Here is a 23,188-nt window from a genome sequence, read left to right on the forward strand (position 1 = left end):
TTTATTTAATTCATGCAGAGCAGAGGCTTGGCTCACAAGGCTTCACTGTTGCCCTGGTTTGAATGGAGAGTAACCCCAGGAGACACAGCTTGGAAAAGTGTGGACCACTACTCCCAAACTCCTAAACCAGTATGTCCATAGCTTAGAGTAATCCCACTCTCCATTCCCCCATCCCCAAGCTGCACATTATCTTAAAAAGTTGTCTTTCAAGAAAGTTTTTGTGCCAGGGCAATACTGACCTTCACATGGAGGAAGCTCTGACATCTCTCTGAGAGACATCATAGAATATAACCATTCGAACACTGCAGGCATCATAGATCAGCACACACATGAGTTGGATTTGTGACGTACACAGTATATCAGTGACAAAATCTGAACAAATGTTTTTATACCACAAAATAATAATAATAATGGGTCTCAGGTCCAAGTTACAGTCTCTCTTCTAGCTCCCAGGGCCATCGCAAGAGCAGCAAAGGGATTTATTCAGCTAGTGCTGCTTTGCTCCAGAAAAAGCAACAGTCCTGGGCACTCTCTGTGTTATTGGTGTCAAGCATTTCAACAGCCTTCTTTTTCCTTCTTTTTTGGTGTTTGGGGTTTCTTTTTCTTCTTACAGCTGACATCCTTTCAACCAGATAGACAAGTCACGGCCTTCACAATTCCTCTTCCAACCCATCCTGAAAGAGAAGAGTCAAAGCGAAAGAAAGAGATTTCCTGAAGACACATATTCAAAGGATGCAATCCATCTTAACACTGCAGTCCCCCACTGAAACAGATAAAAGAGGGATGAGAATTCAGCCAGAGCTGGCCTAAGGCATTTAGTTAACAGAAGCAATGAGCAAAATTTTGACACATCTCCTTCTGTTGTTCTATATGGAAAAACCAACTGGATTGGGAGTTGAATTGCTCTTCAACGCTAATGTAGGGAGCAGAAAACAAGCCATATGGCACACAGCTCTTCCAAAACCTCTTGCTGCTGCCTCCAACAATCTGCTGTCCAAGGCAATGGCTTAATTTTATCTAAAGGTAGGTCTGGTTCAGAGTACAACTAAAGCTTTGGTATTGCAAGAATCACCAAGCTTCCAGGAGAAGAGGCTCCACAGCCTCAGAGTCATAAAGGTTTTCCAGTTGCACTGAATATAAGGTTTGCCAGGTCAGGAGCATGCTAGACCCTGAGACTTCATGGCCAAAACCTGAGACTTAGGGACAGTACATACCTTCAAACTGCCCTGATTTGGCAGAGACACTCCCCAATTAGTCCCACTTTTCAGTTGCTTTTAAAATGTCTCAGTTTCTCTCTCGGCCTCCCACTTTCCTTTTTTGTCCTCAGCTTGCTTCAATTCTTTCATACTTTTGCAAAGTGCAAAAGTAGCCTGCACTCAGATAACTCAGATGAGCAGAGAGGAAAGGAGTGCCCAGAATTTTGCCTTTCCCAGTAGACTCAAGCAAAAGCAAACAGCCACAGTCTCTCCTAGTTGTTTTTCCTCATTAACAGTTTTTGCCAATTTAACCACATTGATGTTGCTTGCTAACATGTCCCAGTTTTCATCTAAGAACTGTTGGTGGGTAACTGGCAAAACCACCTGTGAGTACTCTTTACTTAAGAAAACCCTATGGAATTCACCCTATACATCAATAGGCAAATTGAGGGTACTCTCTCTCATTCTCTCTCTCAAACAGAAGCACACACACTATACATAAGGGCCTAAGACACCGGATCCTATCTGATCTTTGAAGCTAAGCATAGTCAGCCCTGGCTAGTATTTGGATGGGAGACCACTAATGAATATTATGTGCTGTAGGCTACATTTCAGAGGGAGTGCCTGGCAAAACTCAACTCTGGATGTTCCTTGCCTAAGAAAACTCTATGAAATTCATGAAGTCACCAAAAATCAAAAGGCAACATTATTATTATTATTAACCTTTATTTATGAAGCGCTGTATATTTACACAGCACTGTACATACAATCTTTTTAATTAGATGGTTCCCTGCCCTCGGGCTTACAATCTAAAAAGACATGACACAAAAGGAGAAGGGAGTGGTGGAGGGAAAGGGGATGAGGTCCAGCAGTTACTCTCTACCTCTGAGGCCTGGACCAAGGCAGATGGGCTGGAGGGAGGGCTTGGCAACTTGAAAGCATGTATACAGACAGACAGACACATACATTCTATACTCACTGTAGACTCTTTCCTGTCGTGTGCTTTCAAGTAGTTTCTGACTTATGGTGACCCTAAGGTGAACTTATGGGGTTTTCTTGGCAAAGTTTGTTCAGAGAAGGGTTGCGATTGCCTTCCCCTGAGGCTGAGAGCATGCAACTTGCCCAAGGTGACCCAGAGGGTTTCATGGCTGAGCTAGGAATTGAACCCTGGTCTCCTGAACCATAGTCCAACACTATATCAAATCACTATGCCACACTAGCTCTCAGACTCTTCTTATGATCTGATTATTATTGTTTATCAATTGCCATTTCAATCCCATGACATCCTCCATTGACCATTGAGCTTAAGGGGGCATATAGAGCCCTCTTCCCCACTGTACTGTCACAACCATCATACTGGCTTCACTGGAGATGTGTAATTCTGATTTCAGGAGGGTCCATATAAAGCAGAGGCCCTAAACATGGAAAGTAGATGCCCATACACACACACACACTCTTTACACATACCTACCCATGCGGATAGCATGAGGCCTAGGATGTGACAATAAAGCCAGTGATTGTAGCCTTGCTTTCTTCCTCCAGACAACCATAATCATACAAACTGAACGCTCCCAATTAACCGTGACATTGGCTAGGAGACTTTGGGCCAGACATTCCCTTTGAACCTAGCCTGTTCTCCATGATGCTCATGGGGATAAAATGGGATTGGAAAAACATTCATACCGCCCCAAGCTCTTTAGTGGGAGGGAGGATCAGCCAAAATTCTAACATTATTAGAATCAGTAATTTGCATTACATGATGAGAGGAGGAATAAAGGCTGAGAACTTTGTAGCAACTTGGTACCTGTTTTTACCATTCAAGAACTGAATGGTAAACTCTCCAACTAACCAATTGGCTCTTTGACACCGAAGACATTAATATGTTAATCAAAAAAAGTAACTAATGATACACATTATATATGTGTAGGCACATATTTATTTAGAAGCATTTTGATCTGATTATTACTCTGTTTGACATATTGCTATGATAATAATTGATCATGATGATAATGATGGCATTAATTTGGGGAAAATAATAAACAATTAGGAAAAACAACAGAGTTATTTGAACCATGGCTATTGGAACCATTAGGTTTCAATGATAAAATTCAAATTCTCTCTGTTGTGTGAGTATAAGCTATACAGGATAAGTCTCCCTTATTCAAAATGCTTGGGACCAGAAGTGTTTTGGATTTCAGATTTTATGGATTTTGGAATATTTGCATACACACAACAAGGTATCTTGGGGAGGGGCCTCAAGTCCATACATTAAATTCATTCAAGTTTCGTATACATCTTACATGCATAGGCTGAAGGTAATTTTATATTTTAAATAATGTTATGCACGAAACAAAGTTTTTGTACACTGAACTATCAGAAAGCAAAGCTGTCACTATCTCTGCCACCCATGTGGATTTTGGAGTATTTGGGATTTTGGAATTCCAAATCAGGAGACTCGGCCTGTACTAAGTTTTCAAAATGACCACTAAGTGGCAGCACATATGAGAGATGGAGAGAAGTATTGGTAGAAGAATAGGGATTTTCCAGACAGGATAAGACTAAAATAAGAGCCATCACCATCTGATGGAGCTGAATCAGCTATATCATTTTTGGAATTGACTTGGGAAGTCAAAATATTGTGCTAGATTATTCTGTGTAAAGAAACTGTGTGAATGTTACTATATTTGCTACACAATTGAGAATAAATATACAAAGAATTTCTCTAGGATGCTCAGGATGAATTTAACATGATAGCTTTAGGGGAAATGGTTCCAGTGACTACTATCAAGCCAGGATGGATTTATATCTCCACTGATTCATGCTGACTATTGGATCTATCTTGCTATTTTGAAATGTATCAAGGTAACTAATGATTTTCATTTGGTGATTTTTATGACTTTGAAAAACAATCAAAGTCTCTGAAGTCACTCTGAACTCTTAGGAGGAATAGTACAGCATGCCCTCCAAAATTTCAGAGATGGAAGCTGGGACATGTGTGCCACCACCAAGCAATATAAGAATGTGGTCTAGATGGCAAAAGGTATTAATGAGGAAGAATATACAAACTAGGAGAGGCTGCAGCAGTTTACTTTTGCCTAAGGCTCCTGGGAAGGGCAAGATTCCACCCCTTCCTCTCCTTCCCTCCCCTGCAGAATGAATAGAGTACAAACTACTCTTGCACTTTGAACTCATTTTGCTGAAGTATACTAAGGGCAAAGGGAGAAAGTGGAAGGAGGAGGAGAGAAACAGAGACATTTTAAAATCAGCTGGGGGGGAAACAAGACAACATATGATTAACTGGGCTGTCCCTGCCAGATTGAGAGAGCTGGAAGGTATGTTACAATAAAGTAAATCAATCAATCATTTATCCTGCACCTGAATTCCATTAATTTTTCCCTGGATTGATGTTTTTCACCTTTTGGATCATTATGTAGTGTAGCGGCTAAGAATGTTGAACTGTGAATTATGGAAGATCCAGGTTCCAGTCCTCACAGGGCAATTCACAGGATGAACTTCAGCCAGTTCTTTTCCCTCTTTGATTGCAGAAATAATACATTTTGACACCACTTTAATTGATATGGCTCAATGCTATGGAAATTCTGGGAACTGTAGTCTGTTGTGGCACCAAAACTCTCTGACAGAGAAGACTGAATGTCTCTCCAAACTACAGTTCCCAGAATGCCACAGCATTGAGCCATGGTCATTAAAGTACTATCAACCTGGATTGTTTCTGCAGTGTGGATGCAGCCTACATCTGACCTTCCTCTCACCGTTCTTGTTGTGAAGAGGAAGAAAGTAAAAGAAGGAACAGTAGAGTCAAATATAGGGTTGCCAGATAGCAGAGCCTTGATTCTTCAGTTTTCATAGGAGAGAGATGAAGGTTTTGGGGTTGTTCAGCTCCAGGAGAAAGGAAAGGATTGTATGTAAACCTCCAGCTCAGCTAGTACTACAATTTTGCAACACTTACTAATTGACTGGTTGCTGCAATTTGCAAAGACTCTTCAGGAGGTCTATGTACTGTATTTATTTCCTCCTTCCCTCCTAGCCATGGTGCCAGGGGTCACCCTCCACTCTGTTTTGCCTCCATCTACTGATATTCTTTATTCTGACTTCCAAATTAAGTGAGGAGAAATAATTACCTCATTCCACTTTGATCTGGGAACTGTGCCTTTAGCTAAGATTTCTGTCTTAATTTCCAAAGAGAAAAAATGTGTGTTCTCTCTCTGTGTGTGTGTGTGTGTGTGCGCGTGTGCACATGCATGTGTGTTTTGATGACTAGCTGCAAGCAAATGTGATCAGTTCTTTAATGCATAATGTTTAATGACTTCACCAGAGGCCATTCACGGGTCTCAGATTTTGGCCCAGAAACCTCAGGGCCTGATACAATCCTGATCTGGCAAGCCTAATCATGTACTCTCTCCAGTACAGGGGTAGGCAACCTGCGGCCCGCGGGCCGGATGCGGCCCAGCAAGGCCTTGGGACCGGCCCCCGACCGGTCCTGCCGCCGATTGCCGCCGGAGCCTTTGGCCTCTCGCGTGAGGGTGTGGGGCCTTTGGCCTATCAGGAGGAGGCGGGCAAGGGGGGCAATTGTCTATAGAAGCCTCAGAAATATGCATTTATATTAATATTTTTTAAAAAAATCAGCAAATTTTTTCGCGTGTCCTCCATTTTTTAAAAAAAGTACCCTCGATTTGAAAATTTTGTCCTACATTTGTCCCGGTTTATTTATTTATTTCAATTTTTTAAAAAATTATTTAATTATTTATTTTTTTTGCTTCGGCCCCCCAGTTGTCTGAGGGACAGCAACCCGGCCCCCGGCTCAAAAAGGTTGCCTACCCCTGCTCCAGTACATAGGAGAAAATTTTAATGGGAAATAAATATAATAAATAAATAAAATATGCTTTTGTCTTACAGAAGTTCAGAGGATAGAAGCTAACAGCACTGGTTATGTATCACTCCTTCTCCTTCCAGCAAAATTCCTTATGGTGTCTGAGCTTTGCTGGAATGGGCAAATTCAAGGGGCATAGATTACATCCCTGCCTTCCACACCCGCATCCAGGCCCCATACCCCTTACAGATTTTTTTTACCAGGCCCCAAGGCTTCTGGGTCCTCGCGCAATTTTCATGGCACAGACAATGTCATCATTGATGTTACTGGTCAGGAGATCTGTCAGGAAAGAGGAAGAAGGGCATGAGGGGTGAGCCAACACTCTGTATTCCTGCTGCTGTGGAAGTAACCCACATATTACACCACCCCTGCTGAACTTTTTCAATCTCGGGCCTTTTACATCAATCCCTCAGAGCCATTTCTTTTTTTTCTTCTTCTTTTTTTGAACATCAGCTCCCAGAATCCCTGACTGTTGGCTAAGGTGGCTGGACCTTCTCGGAGTTGAAGCTCAAAACACCTGGAGGACCAATGTTTGGGAACCACTGTTATTGCATTGTCCCCTTCAACCTCAGAGGCTTTACTTCATCTTTTCTGGCCAAATGACCACTGCTTCTCAAGCCCTCTCACCTGGTCCCTGTGCATCAGCATGTCCATCCCTCCTCCCAGCATGATAGATTCCCAAACTGTGACATTGCTCCAGAAACTACTTCTTCAAACTCCAGTTCCTCCAGCCAACATGGTCCCTGACCATGCTGTCTGGAGGAATCCTGCCAGCTCTAGTCCAATAAATAACATTTCCATGTTCCAAATAGGAGTTCTTGTTGTCTCCCCAGCCACTGGAGTAGCCATGGGTGATGACAAGTTGATCACCAAGCTGGTCACTTCTGGCCACTGAATGGATACATCAAAACCAGCCATTACCACCACCCTTTTCTTGGCCTCCAGAAAAGAACAAGATCATTTGATGAGTAAGAGATTCTGGAATCTGTAGTGCAAAAAACATTCTTCTATGCTCTGTCTAGAACATTCTAGCACGCCATGCAAGACCTGTATGAGTCAAACCTCTCAAAGTGCCAAATTATATAGGAAGCTGATATGTTTCCCTGCATGATTTACAGTGCCTCCTTCCATCAGCTTCTGATAGCAGCAGAAGCAAGGAGTGGTAATGCTACTAGGGTCTCTTTCACTTGATACATTTATAACCTATGATCGCTCCTTCATGGTTCCTGTCTATGTAATCCTGAGGGACATTTATTTAGAATTGTCAGATGGGGAGCTATAGTGTTTTGGCCAAACTACACCTCCCAAGAGTCCATAGGATGGAGCTACATCACTTGAAGTGGTATCAAAGTGCTATGTCAAAGAGATCTGTATCTCTACATAGAGTGTGCTTGAACCATTTCATCAAAAGTTGAGTCCAACCAGGGAGTGGGGAGAGGAGGAAACTGCTGCTATGTCATGTTCTTGTCGTTGTTGGGTGCCTCAAGTCATTTCCAATTTATGGTTATCCTGAGGGGACCATATCATGAGATTTTCTGGATCAGAGAGTGTGTTACTCACTCAAGGCCAGCCAGTGGATTTCCATGGCTGAGCAGAGAATCAAACCTTGTTATCCAGAGTTATAATCCAGCACACCAACCACTATACCATGTGGGCTTTCTGCTATGTCATACCCTCCAACATTTCGTAGATGAAAACGGGGACAATGTGATGAAGCACCATCAGAGTGTGATCAAGAGGGTAAGAGTTATAAATGAGAAAGAACTGACAAGATCACACAGGCTGCTGCAGTTTGCATTTGCTTGAGCTTCCTGGGAAGGACAAGATTCTGCCTTCTCCTATCCTGTCCCCTTCACACCCTCAGATGAATCATTAACTGAGTGCAAACTCCTTTTGCACTTTGAACTCTGTTTCCAGCAACTGAAGTAAACTTAGGACAAAGGGGGAAAGTGGGAGGAGGAGAGGCAAACTGAAAGTTTTTACAAGCAGATAGGAAAAATGAGACAACGGAACATTAACAGCAACTGTATTGGCCAAATCAGGCTTTTTGGAGGACAGATTATGTCTAACCTATGGCGAGAGCTTCACTTCCTTCCAATCAGAAGATAGTATGTCCAGATCAATAATACAGAGTGTAGGAACAGAAGCGAGCTCCAAACAGAGGATAATTTGTATCCTTACATTTGCATTCTTAGTGCTAAGGTAAGAGCTACATTGCACAACACCAGCAAAAGTCTACCCTCTTCATCTTCATCCCATCCACCCACTGTTACCTTTTCTCATCCAAGTACAATAACATCCAAAATCCACAAAACAGCAATACCTTCATTAGGCCAACTAAAACACACAAAATACATGATACAAGCTTTTGAAGCTCCACTGGCCAAGATGTTAAAAATCAACAGGAGAAAGAGAGAAAAATGACAATGTTGGAGTCATATGCCTACATTTTATGAAGATATTGTAATAGTTGTTCTCAGTTAAGATCTACAGCGGGCTATCCAAGTAGGCAAAGGCTATATCTCCTTCTTGATCATGCAGACTCTGGGAGACAAAGAGTTATAAAGTCCAGGAAATAAAATTTAAGATCCATTAGCAACAAAAAAAGAAGGCTCCTTTGAGATTCAGGTTTGATTTTTAACACCTTTGCCTGATGAAGAAGCAAGTGGAGCTTCAAAAGCTTGTGTTATTTATTTTGTGCATTTTGGTTGTCCCCATAAAGGCATTGTTGCTTTGTGGATTTTGGATCCTATTGTAGTTTGCTATAGGGCCAACTCATCTACCCTGGACATCTTTTCTCATCCAGTTGCAATGCAGTGCCCCCTAAGTGTCACAGTGTAGAAGAGAAGCCAACCCACTTCAGAGCGCTCACCGCTGCAGTGCATACGGCACACGTTGGGCTTAAAGTGCTTGTAATCTTCACACCAGAGGTGGCTGTTGATCTGGAAGATACCGTTGCTGGTGCTGCCATCAGCTTCATGGTCCACCATGGCTGTGTCAAAGCGGCTCTCGTAGAAAGCCATGCAGATCCCTGTGAATGAGAAGATGGAATTCAACTGTGCTCTACAGCAGGCTTTGCCACTGCCCTTGTCTGAGTGATGCATATCAAGCACATAGGAAAACAAGTCCTTGGAGGGGTTTCCTAACTTGCTTTGTTTCTTCTATTCACAAGGGACACAGGGATGAGTAAGGAGCAGGCCTGTCCCTATCCTTTGTTTTGCTGGTTTTGTTGTGTCCTTTCTGACTTATGGCAACTCTAAGGCAAACGTAAGAAACTTGACAAGTTTCTTCTGATTGGATTTTGCCATGGCCATCCTCTGAGGCTGAGAGTGTGTGACTTGCCCAAGGCCACCCATGTGGGTTTACACTGCTGAGCTGGGATTTGAACCCTGATTTCTAGAGTCATAGCCCAACACTCAAACCACTACACCATGCTGGCTCTCTGTCCCTATCCTTAGGCAGAGTAAATGACCACTTTAGGCAGCAACGTCTGGAGGGTAGCAATAGCAACCTCCTGGCTGTTTTTCCTGGGCCTCCCAGCACCTTTCCTCTGTGAAAAGATGGCACTTAATAGGGCAGGCAACACAACCTCATTCTCCCTTAAACTGGTGGGCTTGAGGATGATGGATTGTGCCAGCTATACATGGAGGAGAGCATATCCCATCACCAGTGTCAGCGTACAGCTCAAGGAATCAACAGGCAGTCAGGAATTTCTATATGTGGAATGGAGGAGGGGAGACCATTCTGCCCTTGGCTTCTGGCAGCAAAATATCTCAGGCTGCAGGGAGCTAGGCTGTGCTTGTGTATGTATATGTGTGCATGCATGCACACACACACACACACACACACACAGAAGCACAGCCACACCAGTGTTGCCAGATATTTATTTTAATAAAAGGAGGGACAGCAGCAGGGTTGTCAAGCAGGAGACATCTAAGTACCAACTGAAAGTATTCAATTCATTTGCCACACATTTCTTTGTGAAATTACTGTTATTATCCACATTGAGAAACTACATGATGCTCAGATTCCTGCCTTTATAAGGAGCCCTCACCCCAAATTTCAGAAATTTTTGCCATCTTGTTCAGTTTATATAAAAGGAAAAGTAATTTAACCTTCAAATAGGGTTATAACAAGGAATACCTGGCAACCACACACACACACACACACTTACACACAAGTTCTATAAATGGCACTGGACATGCTGCTGCTGTTCTTGTTTTTACAACAATATCCCACCTTTTCCCAATACAGGTTGAGTCTTCCTTATCTGAAATATTTAGACCCAGAAATGTTTTGGCTTTGGGATTATTTATTTATTTATTTTGGATTCTGGAACATTTGCACATACATTCAGTATCTTGAAGATGAGACCCAAGCCTAAACATGAAATTCATTTATGTTTCATATACATCTTATACACATATCCTGAAGGTAATTTTATACAGAACATATTTAAATAATGTTGTGCAATAAACAACGTTTATTCACAGAGAAACATTAGAAAGCAAAGGTGTTACTCAGCCACCAATGTGGACAATTTTGGATTTTTGAGTATTTTGGAATTTGGTATTCCAAATAAGGGAGACTCAATCAGTAATACATTTCCAAAATGATAATGATGGTATTAATTTGGGGAAAATAATAAACAGTTAGGAAAAACAATTGAGTTATTTGAACTATAGCTATTAAAATCATTAGGTTTAAATACTGAAATTCAAATTCTCTCTCCATTGTGTGGGTAGAAGCTCTACAAGTTGAGTCTCCCTTATCCAAAATGTTTGGGACCAGAAGTGTTTGGGATTTCAGATTTTTTGGATTTTGGAATATTTACATATTCCAAACAAGTCCTTGGAGGGGTTTCCTAACTTGCTTTGTTTCTTCTATTCACAAGGGACAGTACATAACAAGGCAGTACATAACAAGATATCTTGGGGAGGGGACTCAAGTCCATACATGAAGTTCATTCATCTTTCATATATATCTTATATGGATAGCCTGAAGCTAATTTTATACATAATATTTTTAAAATGTTGTGCATGAAACAAAGTTTGTGCACACTGAACTATCAGAAAGCAAAGGTGGCACTATTTCAGCCAGCTATATCGACAATTCCGGATTTTGGAGTATTTTGGATTTTGGAATTCCAAATAAGGAGACTCAACGTACTAAGCTTTCCAAATGGCCACTAAGAGGCAGCACATAAGAGAGGAGAAGGAGTATCTGCAAAAGAATAGGGACTTTCCAGGTAGGACAGGACTTTAAAATGAGTTTCACCATCTGATGGAGCTGAATCAAGTGTAACATTTTTGCAACTGAATTGAAAAGTAAAAAATGTGCTGAATTATTCTTTATTCTTTTCTTTTTGAACCAGCAGAAAGGCAAGGTATCACTTTCTCAGCCACCCACCCATCTGAACAATTTTAGATTTTATAAGATTTTTAATTCAGAATTCCAGGTAAGGGAGACTCAATCTGCAGTGGAACTCAAGGTGGCTTAGGGGCTCTACAGACTGCCCTTTTCCACACCAAATTGGGGCCGCAGCTCTCTGTTCCAAAGCCTGGGAGCTGTGTAAAACATGTCACACTGTGCTGCCCAGCACAGTGGCCATGGCAGCAAGTCAATCCCTCTGAGGTAAGACACCCAGCCATGTGATCAATGCTGGGTGCCTATTTTGACCTCGGAGCCAGTGACTTGCCACCAGATGAAATAGTGGCTGTGTGAACAGTGTGAATTCACCTGGCTTTGGAACAGTAACAGAGGGGAGTTTGAGGCAGCTCTGGGGCTAGGATACTCCAAGCTGCTCCCAGAGAATCCTGGCCCAATCAGAGACTACCTATATTAAACAATATCTAGGATTAAAACCATTATCTAAAAAAACCCCATTAAAATACAAAGATATAAATCATCAAAACAATGCACCATTAAAAGCCCATTTCAGTCAGTTGCTAAAAACTGCTAGATCGGGTTTGGAAATTTACAGTACTCCCCATGTTGTTGGACTACAACCTCTTTGAACACACACCAACCATGCTTGCTGGCAGAGGCAGCACTAAGTGCAGAGGGTTTGGGCTGCACTGAGCGACACCCAAAAGAGGGGTGACACCTGGCTGCCTGACCCCCTCCACCTCCCTGCCATGCACTGCTTTACTTGTGAGTAAAGCAGTGTGTGGCAAGAAGATGAGAGTGTGCCTTTTTGGCCCCACCAACAATGCCCTCCCCTGCACCAGGTGACACCCTGCTTGCTGGGGCTGATGGAAGATAAAATCCAACAACATCCAAAGAGCTGCAGACTCCCCACTGAGACCTGGACACTATCTTTCTTCAAACACAGAAAAAAACACTTGTTTTCCCAGCATTTGGATTTATATATTTCATGTGATTTTTTTTCTCAGTTTATATAAAACTGCAGTACAGTTCTGCCTCAAATGGGATCACCACAGCTCCACAGAGCCAGCTCCTTATAGAAAGACTGGCCTCACTCAGGGTAGGAGAATAGGGAGGAGGAGGGTCAGAGAAGACTCACAGTCAGGTATGGTGTGTCCGCGATATCCCTCCAAGCCAGCTCGCTTCAATACCTGGGCCAGCTCACAGCGTCCAAAGATCTTTCCCCCAACTCTGGATGCAAGGCACACGAGGAGCTGCAGCAGAAGAAGAAACTTCATCCCTAAAAGGGTGATGGGAGAAGGTGGGGAACACTATCCCAGGTGAACCACAGCTGGGGTGGAGACAGGAAGCGACGAAGTGACCTTCATAGAAAGAGAAAAACATTGGGAGATACTTTCATCCTCTATTTATTTATTAGCTGTATATCCCACTTTTTCTCCAGTGAGTTTGTGGTATACTTGCATACCCTCCAACTGCCCCAATTTGACAGGGACAGTCTCAGTTAATCATCTATTGTCCCAGATTTCCAGCTGCTTTTAAAAGGCCCAAGTTTCTCTCTTCCACTCCGACTTTGACTCAGTTAACTCAGGAGAAAGGAGAGCTAGTAAGGTCCAGAATCTCACCCTTCCCTATAGGCTCAGGCAAAAGCAAACTGCTGCATCCCCTCCTAGCCTGTGTGTCTTCCTCAATATCTCACCCATCTTGAACATGCTTTGATGTTACTTGGTCATATATACCTTGTTTTTCATTTGTGAAATGTTGTAGGGTAAGCTATAGCAATCATCTCCCTACTTTATCTAGACAACAACCCTGTGGGGAAGGTCAGGGTAAGAAAGAGAGATTGAGGGCCTCTACAGACTGGCATAAAGAGCTGGCATAGGGGCAGAGTGGGGGTGCAGTGACCACACACCGGCTGGCCGGACTCTGCCCCCACACCGCCTGCCTGACCAGATGACGGGTGGTACCATGACGCATGTTCGACACAGCATTTACACACACTGCATTGAAGGAGCATAGAATAGCCACCACCGCTGTTTTACCAACCTACAAAAAGATGGGAGTCTTTATACCAACCTATAAAAAGATAGAAGTCTGAGTCAACCTTGAAACCCTGGGATTGAACTCCCAACCTTATGGCTGCAGTACTGGCATGTCTGTCTGTCTGTCTGTCTGTCTGTCATACCCTCTAACCTTTCACAAATGAAAACTGGGACACATGTGGCCACACAACACAAGAACATGATCAAAATGATAGTCCTTTTGGATTGCTGCCTCTCATAATTCTTTCCATTGTGACTCATAATCTTTGTTTCTTTTCTTTAAGTAACATTTTGTAGTTATATCATAATTAGGCTGTGATCAAAATGACAAAAGTAATTAATGAGGAAGAATGCACATGCTAGGAGAGCCTGGGAAGGGCAAGATTCTCCTTCCTCCTCTTCTCTAGTCCCTGATAATTTGTTGCTGTTGTGTGCCTCCAAGTAGTTTCCAATTTATTGCAATGCTAAAGTAACCTACATATCCAAGAATTCTGTAGGAAAGAGTCATGGCAGTTAAAGTGGTGTAAAACTGCTTTAATTTGGCAGTGTGGCAACTCCCCAAGCCATACAGTTCAGGGCCAGTCCCTGAGACCTGGCTACCCTACTCAAATTGCCTCCCATCCAAGCAATGGTCCTATCCATGCCCACCTTAACTTTGTTGGTGATACAGGATCACAACTCCAGGTTAGCCATTAAAGGGGCAACTTGAAGGCTTGGTCTCAGCCATACTGCCAACTCAATTTAAAAAGACACCAGATGTTATCTCTCCCACTCCAGTGCTTGGAAAGGGTAATATAAGACACAGCAATCCAAATTTCTCAAATTCTTCAGTTGTGACCCAACTGCTGTCACTCCACAGTGCAATGAAAGTGAAGGGTGCCTCTAATTTTAGTTCAAACAACAAAGGAATTATGTCTGAGTTTGTCATAAGTCCATGGAACACTGTACTAGACTCAGCTTTCCTTGTAAGGTTTGAGAAAGAACCTCAGTGCTCCGGCAACCAGGATGGTTGGGCAGTTTGTGGAAGTATTGTCCAAAAAAAAAAAGTAGCTTTTCAAAGCTCTGCCTCATACATAGGACAAAACAGATAGGGCCCACATCCCTCCCAGACTAACCAGAACTCAGGAATCTAGCCTTAAGCACCTGTTTTCTCTTTATCTCAGAAGACCAAATTTCCATCCCAAAGCCGTGGGTGAGTTCTGTCTCTCACTCAGCCTGGCTTCTCTGTTCCCACCCTCCTGAAGGCTCACTTACGGAACAGGCATGGGATACATTAGAGGAGCACTAGGATCCCTCCGGGATTAGAGACAGAGGCTCATGAGACAAAGGGGCTTCTGGAATCCAGCAAAGTTCCTGTGACATCATGGCAACATGACTTCTAGAACAGTCCCTGTTTCTATCCTGGCCTTCATCCTCTGGATGCATACAGCATGCCAACCTCATTCACCCTCCTCCAAGCAGTGCTGCTGTAGATCCCCTTAGTCCTTGGAGGGCAGAGATGTGCTGCCATGGACATTGTGCCATTCCATCCTCTCTAACTTCCAACTTCTCTAACTTGGTGTCCCTTCCCAGGGATGGGAGGACTGGTCATGTGTTATCACTTGTGCAAATAGTTCAATAGGCTCCATAGCTGATAAGATCAGCTAGGGCATCTTGAAGGGCATTCTCTCTTGGCTTGGATATTGTGTAGATCAGTGATTCCCAAACTTTTTTGGGCTACCCTCCCTTTTCCTCTTGGGCAACAACCCTATTGTCCTCCAATGCCTATTCTTGACATTAGGTTTACTGTTTATGCAGCAGCCAGACAGCAAAGGGGCAAGAGGCTTCTCGGTTGCTGCTTGACCAGCTGCTCAGTTGCTGCTCCCGAGGTGACTGGGTGCAAAGGTGGAAACTTCTTCCTGTTGAGAAAGGACTCTCAATCTTTCTTCACTGAGTCAGAAAGAGGCACAGCCAGCTTTCCACTTTTCTCTCCATCAAGGAAGGACTCTCAATCCAAGAGAGGCGAAGGATTTTTTACTGTTTCTTCTGCTACCTCTTCTCTGGCCTGCCTGATGAAAATAGGAGCAGCAGTGCAGCTCCAACCTGCCAGCCAAGTCCTGGCAAAATTCACAAAGCTTAAGCTGGGTCCCAAATGTAAAAGCTCCCTTTTGCCACTGCTTCTTGCCCACTGTCACCTGCGCTAACTCCTCATCCCCACCGTGGTCCTAAAGGCCTCTGGTTCCCTTTTTCTTTCTTATATTTATTTATATCCTGCTCTCTTCCCAAAACTGGGACTCAGGGCAGCTTACAATATTAAAAAAACAATGTGGTTAAAAGCATACTAAAATGGTACATCAAAGGTCCTTCTTATGAAATATTGCCAATAGCACCTGGTATTAATTGGCGGTCTCCAGTCCAGACACTAACCAGGGCTGACCTTGCTTTGCTTAATGCTCATTATTTGGTAGGCCTTTTGCTTTTGTTTGAGGCATTAAAGAGTCTTGCACCATCTAAATTTTCCTACTTTCCTTTGATAAAGCCTTCTATACTGAGTTCATCTTAAATATAATCTGAAAATAAGGGTGTGTTGTGATATGAGAGGTTTCCATTACCAACCCCATTAAGTTGTAGCTGCAACCTGGACTGGGTCTATGTATGCTCCGGTGTCCAGTTGAGAGGACAGGTTCACCAGAGTAATTTCCAGATTGTTGTAAGGATAGAGGTGGTTGACTCCTCACCTGTTTGTGCCAAAAAAGAAGAAGCTTTTATTTCAGGATGCCCTCTGGGGGAATATGGAGGGATTTTTCACCATTTTAGAGGGAGCTTCCTGAATCATTTTAGGTCCTAGAAAGGCCCTTTTAACAAAAGAAAGTGAGCAGAAGTCATTTCCTGTCCACTTCCTATTTGGCCCAGGGAGGCCATAAAATGTGGTGGTAACATGCTCCTCACTTCCTCAAGTGGACATTTTCAGGCATTTCGAGACTTATCAAGTTTATGGGGAAATTTTGCAAAAATTGTCTTTGAACCCTGGGGGTCCAGGCAGCCTCCAGATGTGATGGCAATGCCCTCAAAACCCTCTAGAGTGCATCTGGAGGCATTATGGAGTACATCAATCAATCAATCAATCAATCAATCAATCATCCTCTTGCTCCAGTGGAGGATGTAGAAAAAAAAGCCTTGAAAAATCATTGTTAATAATTTGTCAGAATGTTAATGTTAATCTGACAGTAAGGAAAAGGAAGATTTGGCACAGTACTCTGTGGTTCCCCATGGGTTAAATGGAAAGCCAAAGAGGTGAAATTCTGGTCTCAAATACTCTCCGGTCTGACCCTGACACAGCATGTCCAAAAGAGAAGGCAAAGGAGGAGACACATTTACATAAAATTAATATCAATAGATATTAATTGCAATAGATATATTTCCCTAAAGGTGTATATCATATGTAAGACATGTGGTATAATTATATACAGGTTGACTATCAAGAAATTCCTGTTCCTTTTGAAGAAAACTCCAAATGAAATCCATAAGTATATGATGCAAATATTGAGTGACAAGTGCTTGTCATACTCAACTGTAAAGAAGTAGTGTGCCAACTTTCAGCATGGAAGATTTTGAGATCAAATATGGAAGGTCCAGGAGGTCTTCAAAGTGTCAACTCCTGAAATGGTTGAGCATGTTTATGACCTGATTTTGGCAGACTGCACATCTCAGATAAAATAATTGCTGAGACACTAGAGATATCCCTGGAACACAGTGGATTTATAATTCATGGCTATGCAGAAGCTGTTACCCAAGTGGGTGCCAACCAGAAATGAAACTGAGTAGATACCTCCAAGCTGATTTTGGTGCATTTTGAGTGATCCAGTGATATTTTTTTAGACTGACTTCTCACTGTTGATGGAACATGGACACATCACCATGATTCAGATACCAAGCCACAGTCTTTGCAGTGGTGGCACTCAGGTTCTCCACAGTTGAAGAAATTCTCAAAGGATAGCAGGAAAAGTCATGGCTGCAGGTTTTTGGGAGAAGGAAGGTATTTTGATGACTGACTATCTTCAGAAGGGCCAAACAGTTGATGCAAAACACTATTCTAACTGGCTGTGCTGATTAAAGGAAGCATTGAAAGAAAATGAGAAAGGAAGATGTAGAAATGTGTTCTCTTTTTGCAGGACAATGCATCTGTCCACATGGCTGGTAAGACGATGGATGTTTTGAAGAATTTGGGGCTTGAGTGCATAGATCACCCATCCTACTCACCAGATCTTTCTCCATCTGACAATTTTGTTTCCAAACTTAAGAAAGCGTTTGAAAGGAAGGAATTTTTAATTTAAATGACTCAGAGGTGATAGCACCAACAGAGCAACATTTCAATGAGCAGACATCAGAATTATTTAAAAAGATTTTTTTGGAAGAGTTAAAGAAACTTGAGAAATGATGTGCCAAGTGCATCAAACTCTGCAGTCAATATGTGGAATAGCATATAAGTTTCATAGCTGGTCACTGCCTTCTTGCTTGGGCCAAGAACTTTTCAGCACCCCTTTGTACATGCACTGATTAATATATATAAATGTGAATTTAAAAGCAATGGCTATAATTTATATAGGAATAGAATAGTCTCACCATGGTGGGAAGCCTGAGATCAAGTGATAGCAATAGGAAGCCACTGGATTGGCCAAGCCTGGCCTATAAAGATAAGGCACAAGACTCTACTCTTGTCTAATCCACACCTCCTTCTGACTGCTTGCTGTTCTTACTCAAGTAAAGGACATAGGAAACCTGGCCTTCAAAAATAACTGTGTTGGTAATATAGGTCAGAATGTTATGATAATCTGAAATTAATCTGATAGTGAAGAAAAGGGAGATATGGCACACTACTGTTTCACTTCCTTGTGGACTAAAGGGAAAACAGAAAGAAGACATTGGAATTCTACTTCTGCTTAGGTGCTGGCCTTTACTTTTCTTTACTGTTGCAATATTTCCAAAGGAGAAGGTGAAAGAGGGCATTTGTTGCACTATGAAAATGCAGACGCCGATGAATATGTTATAGTATTCATATGGTAATTTATATGTGTGTGTAGTATCTTATAATGTGGTATATATTATAACATACACCTGCTAATTAAAAGGTGGATGCAAATTTTCAAAGCAATGACTATAATTTATAAGAGGAATATAACAGTTTCACCTGGATGCTTGCAGAGTTCAACTTTCCCAGGGTCTTCTGTCAACAAGCAGCTTTAGATTTCCAGCTCTCTTCTTGGTTGGACGGCCCTTCAAAGAGGGGGCACCTTCACTTAGGGAACTGTCCTCTTCTGTAATTTAGGACTCTTGACCACCTAGCTTGGACAGAGCCTGAAAATGTTACTTTTTGGACTGGAGTGTGGGTGTGCTCTTATTGAAAGATATCCTTTTTCCTAATTCTGACTTGGGGCTGCCCTTCCAAAATCTGACTCTCTTTCCTTCCTCTCCTGGACTCCATGGCTGCCACCTTCTGTGACAGGGATGGGGCTCATGCAGCCCTCCAGATGTTGTTGGACTACATCTCACATCAGTTCTAGCCAGCATAGGCTATGGTGAGGAACTCTGGGAGTTGCAGTCCAACAACAACTGGAGGGCCACACAATGCCTGTCTTGCTCTGTGAGAAAAATTTTGGCTTTGACCCTGACTCATTTCTCCAAATTTGATTTGGAATTCCTCTTCTGCTGTTTGGTTCCTCCCAGACTCAGCCAGCTGCACTATTGGCCTGGTCCAACTGTGGCTCCACTAGGATCAATGGAAGGGTCATTCACATGCTTGTTTTTGTTGTGAGAAGATGCGCATCACTGCACTGATGTATATCGGGTTTGTTGCCTCCATTTATTTTTGTGATTTCAGATGTGTTTGAGTCATTTTAATGCAACATTATTCACACACACCATTGTTTCAGATTAAAATGGAAGTGATGGTGCAAATGTGATCAACGCAGCTTGGGTTGATTTTAGCTAGTTTAGGCAATGGATTCCTTCCCTGTGATAAATTCCTCTTCTTGCCACATGAGGGCAGACACAAACTAAGCATTCATCTAACAGTAACAGAAACAATAGCAATTAATTTTATTTCTTACCTTCTCAAGGTACAGTGCAAGATTAAAACACATAAAATCATTTAAACACATAGGATAAAACACATAGGACATATTAAAACCACCCAATATAAAATTAAAAATATACCAATTTAAAATTTATAGTTTAAAATCAACTGGCTAGCCCTGCAAGTTGGATGCAATACACAGAAGAGTTATATAAAAGAGATGACACTATGAAGGACACACAGAATGAAGAGCCACATGAAGATGAACTTCAAATTCTAAAAAGCGAGGTGGAATCTGCAATAAGAAAATGGCAAAAAACAAGTCTCCAGAAACAGATGATATTCCAATCGAACTATTGCAATCCACACTGACATAGTCAACTCTAGTGCTAAGCTGCAGCAACAACAAGACCATAGCACTAATCTCCCACACAAGCAAAATCATGCTCACAATTTCGCAACATACACTCCAGCCATAAATGGAAAGAGAAATCTCAGAGGTCCAAGCAGGGTTCAGGAAAAGAAGAGGTACTAGGGACCACATTGCAAACATACAATGGCTAATGGAGCGCATCGAGCAACTGAAAGATTTTATTTGTCTGGTTATGGATAGGCCCAGAAACAAGGAAAATGAATCAAGCAAAGCTCAGCACATTCCACTCCCTTTCAGTGGGAGAGCTAAATTTCAGTGGGAGAGCTAAATCAACAAGAAATAGGGATCCTGTAGACACAATCAGCCCCAAAGCATTGTACACCTATTCCCTTTCCCCCCTCCGTAATGTAATTTTTTTCCTGTTAAGATAATTGATGGAAGACGTGGTGACAAAGTACAGCAATGAAAGACAATCTCATTTGGACATCCCTTTCACCCACAAAATCTGTGTTTGAGACAAGAGATTTGAAAATAAAAACCTGTCAAGAAGCATCCTTTCAATGCCATCTAGTATGGGGCTCTACAGACCGCCCCTAAAGGGTGGCTTGCAGCTGCCCCTTTTTGTCCTGGATTGGGGCTGTGGCAACTGCATTTCTAGCGTGCAAAAAGGAGCCACGAAAAGTGGCTCCTTTTTGCGCCCTAGAAAGGGTGCAATAGCCACAGCCCCACAGCTATACAGCACTCCTTCAGCACTGCATTGTATGGACGCAGCACCAGAGAAACACCATAACACCATGCACCATGTGGAACAACACGTGGCATCATGACACCCTGGGATGGGGATGGGGTGTGCACCAAGTGGACATGACGCCCTGACTCCACCTCCCAGCCGGCCTTTCAGGCAGATAGGGCCTAGCTTACTATTTTGTTGTTGTATACCGTCAAGTCATTTCTGAGATATGGTGACACTAGTACAGGGTTTTCTTGACAACCTTCAGAGGGGGTTGCCATTCCTCCCCCTCTGAGGCTGAGAGAGTGTTATGACTCAGTCTTGTAGAATCCTGGGGTTTGTAGTTTGGTGAGGTACTCAACCAGGTCTGCCAGAGAGTGCCTCACCAAAGTACAAACCCCAGGATTCTCCAGGACAGAGTGATGGCAGTTAAAGTGCTGTCAAACTGCTTTATTTCTGCAATGTGAATACACCCTTAGTAAATAAATCCCACAAAGTTCAACCAGAATTACTTCCAGGAAATTTAGGCCCGGTACAGACCTCCCAAATAGGGAGGCCTGCTGGTGCCTTTTTTTCCCTCGCAGGGAAGCTGCAGTCGTCAAACAACGCGGCTTCCCTGCAGAGAAAAAAGAACCCACAAAAATCGGGTTCTTTTTGTGCCGTGCCAGTTATGCCCGAGTGCACCAATGGCGCACTCGTGATGTAACTGGTACGGTGCAATGTGCAGATGCTATACATCCGTCATGTCACAATGGCGGCGCCCGTATACATGTACTAGGGTTAGGGACCGTGCAGTTGCTGCACGGTCCCTTAACCCTAGTATGCCGCCAGCATGGCGCATTTGGCCCGTCTGGACCGGGCCTTAGTATCAGATTGCAGCTTTAAAACTTGGGAGTTGTCTGACTTGGGATAAAATAACTTTGGGAAGTTGAGGTTTTTGTATTTGAAGGATGCATTTACAGCAACACATTGGTGCAAAACAAATTGGTGCCCTTCTCAGTAATGAAGGTGGACCTTGAACCAAGTGTACGTGAGCCACAGAAAGCTCAGTGAATGCCTTAAGAAATAACCCTATGCTCCATTTTCCATTGGTTTGGGAATAACAAGCAGGGACGTGTGGGCACCACATATCCCACTGTTTATTCTTGGTAGATTAGATTAAATTAGATAAAATGGTGAAAGTCAGGCAGCAAGACATATTAGAGTCCTTCAGATTTGGCAGTGAAAGTTATAGAGGGGAAATCCCGAGTTTGCAAAGATCAACTACATGCTACCTTGAATACACACAACTCTTGGCTTAGGATCTCTTTCTTTGTTAATATTCAAATAAGGCAGGCAGTCCACTTGGGACCACTGTGTGCAGCTGGGCTAAAGAGTAAATCTCCCCCACCAAACTGGTTTTCTTTCCAAATTTACCCATGCTTCCAATCTCATACCCCCCCCCCCCCAATTGCCCTGATTTGGCAGGGACCACCCTTATTTATCTTCTGTCATCCCACATTTTGGACTGCTTTTAAAATGTTCCAGTTGCTCTCTCCTCTTCCTAGTTTCTCCCTTTGTCTTCAATTTACTTCATTTGCTGCAAACTGACTTCAAAGTGCAAAAGTAGTTTCTGCTCAGCTAACTCAGCAGGTGGAAGAGAAAAGGAGATGGGAAAATCTCCCCTGTAGGCTCAGGAAAAAGCAAACAGCTGCAGCCTTTCCTAGCTTGCATGTTTTACCCCATTAATAACTAGCCATCTTGAGAACACTCTGATGTTACTTGACCACACATATCTGTGAAATGCTGGCCAATATGAAGTGTAAAAAACTATCTCCCTATATAGTTTTGCCTGAGTTTAGAGATCTTGAAAAATGATGTCCTCTCAACCCCACCACCCTCCTAGACATGTCTGATGAAAGAGAGACTTCTGAGTAGCTGAGGAACTCCCTTCCATGGGAGACTAGGGCTGCATCCACACTGCAGAAATAATCTGGTTTGACACCACTTTAACTGCCATGGGTTAGTGCTATGGAATTCTGGGAAGTGTTGTTTGTTGTGGTACCATCTGCTCAACAATCTACACTTCCCAGACTTCCATAGCATTGAGCCAAGGCAGTTAAAGTGGTGTCAAACTGGATTATTTCTGCAGTGTGTATGCAGACTAGGTTGACCCTCATTCTCCTCTCCTTTTAACTTGCATGGAAAAGCCATTTTATATTGGCCCGGTACATACCGCCAATAAGTGGCATACCAGGACCGATTCTAGAGTTAGGCTCACAGATTCCTGGGTGCAAGACTGTATCCTACTCCCTCACACTGACATTCCCAACAATAGCATTGTAATTATACCTTCAATCCTGTGGTTCCATCCTGTGGAAGCCTGGGATTTGCAGTTTGAGGAGTGTTACGTAGACTTCTCAGCCAGGGAAATCATCTGGTGCCTCTGACAAAACTATAACCCCAGGAGCCAACAGGATGCAGACTTGGCAGCTCAAGTGGGATCATAGTGCTACATAGTGTGTAGTTTGAAACCGCCCTCA

At 42.8% G+C, this 23,188-nt stretch overlaps 1 protein-coding gene across 5 annotated transcripts; it reads right to left on the reverse strand.

Moving 5' to 3' along the window:
• Positions 1-23,104, reverse strand: LOC121920703 (sperm acrosome membrane-associated protein 3-like). 5 transcript variants are annotated; one of them, XM_042447853.1, is made up of 6 exons: positions 22,998-23,014; positions 16,107-16,228; positions 12,611-12,833; positions 8,957-9,115; positions 6,285-6,363; positions 1-674 (listed from the first exon to the last, which is right to left on the reverse strand). In XM_042447853.1, exons 3-6 carry the CDS (start codon positions 12,747-12,749, stop codon positions 608-610), a joined length of 444 nt encoding a protein of 147 aa, XP_042303787.1. In that variant the 5' UTR covers positions 12,750-12,833; positions 16,107-16,228; positions 22,998-23,014; the 3' UTR covers positions 1-607. The 5 variants fall into 5 exon arrangements, with proteins under 5 accessions (XP_042303787.1, XP_042303786.1, XP_042303788.1 ...); XM_042447852.1 differs by lacking the exon at positions 22,998-23,014 and adding an exon at positions 18,679-18,785; XM_042447854.1 differs by lacking the exon at positions 16,107-16,228 and having other exon boundaries at positions 22,998-23,104.
• Between the last annotated feature and the right edge of the window lie 84 nt (positions 23,105-23,188).

The sequence above is a fragment of the Sceloporus undulatus genome, chromosome 2, assembly GCF_019175285.1.
Source record: "Sceloporus undulatus isolate JIND9_A2432 ecotype Alabama chromosome 2, SceUnd_v1.1, whole genome shotgun sequence".
Lineage (NCBI taxonomy): Eukaryota > Metazoa > Chordata > Lepidosauria > Squamata > Phrynosomatidae > Sceloporus > Sceloporus undulatus.